The following is a 7,341-nucleotide window of genomic DNA, read 5'->3' as shown; positions in this document are numbered from 1 at the left end:
GCACAGAAACATGCACCAAGAATCACCAGGAGAGGTAAAAAATCTAAAATGTTGCATGAAGTGGATGTTGCATGGCAAGGCACTTAACCGCATACATCTGGGTTTGATTTTGCAGGAGTTATCAGATTGTAGTGAAAGTGATGATGGCTATAGTGACAACACAAATGATGAACAATTGGCGAAAAGGGTTACCCAGGTAGGCTTGTATCATGATACAGGTGTATGCAAGTTAACACACTGGGAAAATAGATTTTCACAATAACAATGATGCAATGTGAAGCAGGAATTGGGACAAGCGAACGTGGATGGAAATGAAGCCAGGGAGAGTATAAAGGGGAAAATGGTTCTTGCAACAAATCTGGTATGATTTGTGATGGAAGTATTTTAAATACAGGAAAGACACAAGTTAAATTGAATATCAGCAAGAAATATTAAAAGAGATGTGGTAATTGTATTACAGGATGCTTTTGGCGGAGAATTTGTGCGAAACGAGGTTGTGCTAACCAACCAAAAAGACATGACAACTAAAGATGCAAGAGTGCATGAAGGATGTGCACCCCACAGTGGCGAGGTTAGAAAAATGAGTTTGGAAAAAATTAATGCCATCACCATTGTTGCATTGAATTTAAAGTTTGTGCAATAATCTTTGCAGTATCATGCCAATGATGATAGACTGATCAGCCGAGTCCCACCTACGAGATCCAAGACTAAAGGGCGGAGCATACCACCATCTGAAAAGAAGGAAATTACGCTGGGAGCCAAAGGTGTGAAAAAGGGCACAAGGAAATGCAGTATTTGTGGGTACTACGCAACACATAACGCGAGAACATGTCCCAAACTCCAGCATAACAAAGAGCGCTTGGAAGTATTGAAGAACAGAATGAGAGGCAGGCCACGAGGAGCACAGCATAAGAGAAGTACCAGCCAGCATGATAGTGGAGGAGAAGAGCATAACATAGGGCGACAGCAGGACACAAAGAAGTGTAAAGAAAATAAATATATTGATTACGAGAGCAATGACGAGCAGTTTAGGGACACGGATATGGAAGGGTGAGGACCAGATACGCGTTGTACATAAATTTAAATATTTTTTGTCAACAGTGTATTCCAGTCTTTGTTGTCTACACATTTAAATAATTCAATGTTATCCGTAAGGGTATCATGACAACTACTCAGCTAGGTAATGTTTGTTTGTTTGGTTCGGACAAGGTTTTGTTTTTATTTTTCGGTGTGTTTGTATGTGTGTGATGATTTATGAATGTAACCAGACTAAAGTAGAAAAAAGGAAGCTCCAACTGAATCCTTGAAAAAAAATATCTGTGTGTCCTTCTCAACGTCCTCGCAACCACCAAGTGCGATTGAGTGTGTGAACGAGAAGAAGTCAAGTAAGGATGCAAGAGAAAAAAACGGATCGACGATTTGAGGCCTCGGCCAAACTCTATGCAGCGCAGGTTAAATTGAACCTTCAAGAAGCTTGCAAAAGGCTTGGTCTGTGATCACCAGTGGATATGCACCATGCAGCACGGAGACTATGGGAAGTTTTTTTCATGCACATGCAATGGAATGCAATCTCTGAAACCGTGCATGCATGGTGATTAAGGAAAGGCTGTAAATGGGTGGAACAAAAATCATTGGTATGACTCCGTGCATGCATGCCTTAATAGAAGAAGCTGTTAGTAGTGAACAAAAGATTGTGAGGCTAGCCGCATTCATTGCATGCCTAGCATGCCTTAAACCCCGCTTAAGTGTTGACCTAGATTAAATAGTTTTTGCGGGATTCGTCCGGTGCTCATTGTATATAAAAGGGCATTGGATGTCTCTGTAATATATAGGGAACATTGCCAGTAGTATTTCCTCTGAGCACGCCTCCGTGTGCAACGATGCCTAAACGCAGAGACATGTCCTTTGAAGATTACTGGGAACATTATCGGCAACGAGCGGTCTTGAAGGATGTTCCAGACATCTGTGAAAGTAGTGTAACAACAAAAGAAGAAGGCGGCAAAGGAAAGGTAATCATTAAGAAAGAGAATAAGGTAAGGTGTATTTACTCGGAATAATATTTTTGTTCAGAAATTTTATTTACTAGATGTCACATATTTAATTATCAAATGTATCATTGAATAGGAAGTGGCAACGCCGATAGAAAAACAGACTTCGTTCCAAAAGGAACACGACAAATTTATGAGCGATATAGTATTTGAGGAGATGTGCCTTGTGGAAGGGGAGCTTCCGGACAAACTAGCGAGGAATGGGACAACAGAAGGCGAGATTAGCACGGTAAGTTTTGAGTATTTGAAAAGAATATGAAAGACAATAGAAAAAGATTATTATATTGAAGTATTATCATAGTGTGGTATAATACATTTGCAGAATGGGGAGAACACGGAGGAGGAGGTTTCCAGCAAGATTAGAGGGTGAAAAACAACATCAAGGAAGCCAAGTAGCGATTAAATAATTTACTTAATAATCGAGTACAGAAAATGATTTTTGTAATAAGAGTAATATTTTTATAAGGCATTACCGTTGTAACACACGCTAACAGGAGAAACTGAACATTGGGTAACACTCATGCGATATCAGCTTCCTCTCAATGAATCAGTTTTATTTCTCCGAATATCTGTGCTGCTTAGAGGCGTAGAGATGTTTCTGTCCGTCCCTACCTCCCTCAATGGGCTAAGAGACAAAGTCAGTATTACCTATAATCGAGCTCTTGTTGTACTGTGGAAATCTTTGGCGTAATTTCCTATAGAGTAACAAAGCATCACACACACGGCAAGTAAAAGGCGTATATCGACAAATATGGCACTTCAGATAAACGACAAAAAGGATGAAACCTTGTGCTACATTGCTGGTGTCCCATCTCCATTGCCGTAGCAACATGAAACCAGTACTATGGTAACCAGTTCAAACAGGGTAACTGAAGATTCAAAAGGAACAACCATGCTTAAAAGGGTCAAAAGGAAACCTTAACCTTCCAGATCCTAAGATAAAGTGATTCCTAGTTTGCCAGATTAGACGGAAGGCCGCTTACTCCGTGGTTATCACAAACCCACGAAGTCAGAAAAGAGAACCGTGCTATTTACTACCGGGACCTGACTATGAGTGGATTAACAGAAATGCTTTTCGGTCTACTAAATGGACGTCGTAATTGGGATAAGCATTGACCCAATGGCAACAACACAAGGCACGGGTTTTGAGCAGGCTTGACTTGGCGTTGAACCGAATGCAGGTCAACAGGGCTTCCCAACGATCTTCTGTTCTTCACAAGACAATCCTAGCAAATGAGATCAGACTGAAGAAAACTTTGTGAAGCATCAAAGAGAGCTTGCCTCTTGTGTATCTCTGCTACTGGTCACAGGTTTATCTTCATTGTTCTGCAGCAAGATACTTCGGAAGGTGGAGTTATGTACGTTTTTTATGATGTGCCATTTTAAAGGAAAGCTGCCAATCCATTTATTCTTCCTGCACCAAAAGTCCATGTCGTTTTGGTAGTCAACAGGGCAAACCATCTCAGCAACTCCACAGAAATGTGAACTTCCGTTGACCTGTTAGACCATAATATTGGACTCAGTAATTCAAGTTCAAGAATATGGAACCAAATGAACGTGGTCAACACCTTAAATTAATATCAACTCACCGAAAAGAACAGCAAAACTGGGCACAAGGTAGAACTACTTGCAGCTATCACTTGAGCATCTCTGAATGCAGTATCCAGATTCAGGTTTCCAACAGAGGATGTCGACCACACACCATACTTGACAGATTTGTGAATATCAGCCTCATTGTAGGACTTTATAACAAATAATTTTGCATTTGTGTACACCACTTGGAAATCATATCTGTTATACTGATGAGTCCTAATGATTATTCTACCCTCTGGGTTGCCAATAAGGAGCCTTTATGTATAGGATTTTCCAATTATTTCTGAGGACAATGAACCTATTGGCATTTTTGCTTTACTTATGTTCTATATCGATAAATGAGGTATTCACATGTCAGTCACAAAACTAAGCTTAGTTCATATATGAATCAAGAGAATGTACAATATGCACAGCTACAAAAGAATAAAAATTAAATAGTAAAGGGTTGTAATGAACAAAAAAAAACTAATAGAAAAAAGGGTGATGATCATCTCGACGGTACTGAAGGATTTCATCGGGCAGCGCCACAACCTTGTTCTGCTTATGAAAAGTGAGGTAGTACAAGGTCTCAGCACGCAACTCTTTAGATCGTTCCTGAAATTAAAGACATATAGCCATGAAAAGTAAGAAACTGCATGCGAATGGGAAAAGTCTTGGGAAAAGACTTAGACTTACAGCAGCGATGCTAGTGTGTAGTGAGCCATGGCCATCACCATCATAGAACTCGAGAAACTTCATGGCAAAGAATGCACTGTCCGACGTGGCCTTCTGGACGGGAACCTTGACCGGGACATGTCTCCAGTTCTTGAATGATTTAAATTTGAGAGGTGCAGCAATGGAGAGTGCATCACTTAGTCGGTGCATGATTTTTTTCCCAAATTCCAAATGATAATTGTCCCAATTGTTGTCAGACTCAGGATTGTACAAAAATGAGTCAAGCACATCAATCCGTGATTGGCCAAAGTTAACGCAATAAACAGACCAATGGTGCTGATGTAGAACTGGTAGAAGAATCTACACAGTGTGTAAAAAGAAGAAATGACTTATTTTAGCAAAAATATAATAACAATGACTTATCTACTTAACTAAATTCGCGAGTACAACATATGCAGAAGCTACTCAAACACAAACTCATGGCCAGATTGGAGGACCAGAAAAAAATGGACAAAAGCTAAACAAAAAAAAAATAGTAGATGTACCATCTTTGTCTTCTTCAAGTCTGTGAAAGGAAGAGAGCGTTGGATGGCTGTCACTGCAGCAAACTGGCTATATTTGGGTTCGGAGCTGTCCCTTTTGTGCCACTCAACATTGAGAATTGCCTTCAAGAAAAGAAATGCCATTGAATAAAAAAAAGTACGAAAGAATGGAAAAATTTTAATAAATCTATTGTCAAAGAATGGCAAAATAAAAGCTTACTGAGAGGTCAGCATCAAAAAAAATCCTATAACCATGGCACTCGGGTCTGATCCAATAATCATCATAGCTAAGACAGTTGACAAATCCTGTGATAAAAGTTGAGTCTGGGATTGCACCATCGGCAAATGATTGTGCAATCATGTCACAAGTTAAAGGGGTGCTACCAAACTGGATCACCGGCATGCTGTGGATATTACAATCAGCAAATGGAGAAATAGAAAGTGTGGCTGTTATAAGATTTAGAAATAGACAAAAGCTAACCTTTTCAATGTGGAGTCATCAGCGCACATGTGTCCAAAGAGACTCATTGCTGCGTCCACATTGGGTGCAGGACGGGACATAATTCCATACTTGAAGGGTGAAGAATATTTAGCAGGCTTCCGTGTCATGCGTTTCCCTGTTCTCTGTTCGGACACATGTAAAGTGCCTGACACCATGTTATTTTGATCCTTTGGAAAGGTCAAAATAACATGTAGTTGGAAAATAATTAGCTGGAAGGATTGCAACTCGAATCGAATGGAGTGGGTGGTAATCGTGTCCAGTTAAACATACAGTTTTGGCCTGGTCTTCAAATTGGGTAGTGCGTGGTGAAAGGAGAGTATGCATATGATTTGATTGCTCTTCACAATAGATGACATCAACGAGATTGTTGATTCTATTCATATCATGGTTGCTGTCAGGCAAACTAGAAGAGGGGGGTATATGATCTGAAAAATTAATGACATGAATACAGCGTTAAGCAAGAACATAAATGACTCCTAAACAATTAAAGGCTGAGCATATGGGTAAAAATCCTGACAGCTGCATATTGTAATGTAAGACTGGATACAACCTGGAAAAGAGATAAAGAGAAAATTCAGACTACATAGTGCTAACCTGAGCAAGTAGTAGTACGTGCAGGGTCATCCCTGCAAGCTTCTTGATGAGGTTTAGTGCAAGGTGAAGTGCCACCAGTTTTAGATGTGGCGGGATCTGTGACCAAGATTTCCAAAAAAACTGTTGTTAAGCTTTTATGGTAAAGGGTCATTACCGAGCATTTTACTGGTTGTAGAATGCGATAGGCAGTACCTGTGGTGTATGAGTTTTGGCCGTTGCCATCCCTTAATACATCATCTCTGTAGCAAGAACTTGGGGTCCTGAAAACACCGCAGTTTCCATGCTCGAATAGTTGATCTACAGAAAGTAATGTACAGAAAAATAAGTTGAAACTTTCAAGAGCAATTTGATTAGGAATTTAAAAAAAGTACATAATCAGAATGGATTGTGGGGATCGATGTGTGCCACCGTTGTGAGGATCGACAAAGTCATCTTCGGTGCCTGAGTTGTTCCTCCGTGAAGTCTCCCCAATATTGTTAGGGTCAGAAGCCGACCTCTGGGCAGCAATAAGCTCCTCTATTACCGGTCCACACTTTTCAGCTAGACGATAAGGAGCTCTAGCAATGTTGCATAGAGAAGCTTGGATGGCACAAGTGTTCTCAGATAAGGTTTGGTCAAACTGGTCGAACAATTCATTAAATGCTTGCAAGGGGTGACCAGTGAGACAACCCAATGGACGGGCTAAGAGATCACGCAAACGTGGAATACGAATCTTAGGGACGTTGGTCATGTCATCCAAACCAACATTGAAGTTCCTGGGTCTTGGTGGAGCCTGGCATGTGTACTGATGTGTAAAATTGAGTATATACAAGGAAAGAGGAAATGACACTAAAAGTAAAACATGTAAAAAATAAGGAAACTACATGGAACATATGTCAGGTTTTAAAAGTGAGTAATGTACACAGAGCTACAAGAAGAATAATACAACACCAGGAATTACTGCATATATATGTGCATAGATATTGTGTGTGTATTTGTAACATGACAATTCAATTTAATATTTGGCACATACCTCTGTGCCATCCTGGGCAAGGAAATAATCGGTTAATCGCCTAGAATTATCAGCTGCACTATTCTTTTCCTTTGAAGAGCGGTGAGAGGACCGAAACTTCTTCCTACGGCGATCTACAACCCCGGTGCGATCATCAGCAGCATTCCTCATACGGCGAACAGATTTATTGCGCCCCGGAGCATGGTCAACCGCAATAAAATCAGCGCCAGGATCATCAGGAACATAACTCTATTGAGGAACATTTCGGTTAGGTAGCTGTTGAAAAGACGATCCAGGGCCACCACCCACTGGATAAGATGATCGCAACTCGGGTCGAAGAAGTACCTCGAACCTGAAGTGAGAAAAATGAAAGTATAAAGTATCAACGGGCCGTAATTTAAAATGCAGTGGACTACA

General features: G+C 40.5%; 1 protein-coding gene and 2 long non-coding RNA genes across 3 annotated transcripts; 1 reads left to right on the top strand and 2 right to left on the bottom strand.

The window, feature by feature from the left end:
- Positions 1-1,955: 1,955 nt before the first annotated feature.
- Positions 1,956-2,434, top strand: LOC101783677. The gene is made up of 3 exons (XR_215356.1): positions 1,956-2,033; positions 2,125-2,277; positions 2,371-2,434. It is a non-coding gene; the product is annotated as an uncharacterized LOC101783677 (long non-coding RNA).
- A 1,595-nt stretch (positions 2,435-4,029) lies between these two features.
- Positions 4,030-5,077, bottom strand: LOC105914653. Its single transcript, XM_022827583.1, has 5 exons — positions 5,058-5,077; positions 4,841-4,960; positions 4,317-4,655; positions 4,144-4,235; positions 4,030-4,054 (listed from the first exon to the last, which is right to left on the bottom strand). Exons 2-5 carry the CDS (start codon positions 4,841-4,843, stop codon positions 4,030-4,032), a joined length of 459 nt encoding a protein of 152 aa, XP_022683318.1. The 5' UTR covers positions 4,844-4,960; positions 5,058-5,077.
- A 622-nt stretch (positions 5,078-5,699) lies between these two features.
- LOC105914663 lies at positions 5,700-6,216 on the bottom strand. The gene is made up of 3 exons (XR_001164337.2): positions 6,126-6,216; positions 5,934-6,029; positions 5,700-5,764 (listed from the first exon to the last, which is right to left on the bottom strand). It is a non-coding gene; the product is annotated as an uncharacterized LOC105914663 (long non-coding RNA).
- Positions 6,217-7,341: the final 1,125 nt, after the last annotated feature.

Source organism: Setaria italica, chromosome VI, assembly GCF_000263155.2.
Source record: "Setaria italica strain Yugu1 chromosome VI, Setaria_italica_v2.0, whole genome shotgun sequence".
NCBI classification, from domain to species: Eukaryota; Viridiplantae; Streptophyta; class Magnoliopsida; order Poales; family Poaceae; genus Setaria; species Setaria italica.
Note: the sequence above shows the minus strand (reverse complement) of the source record. Positions and strands in the feature narration are given on the sequence as shown.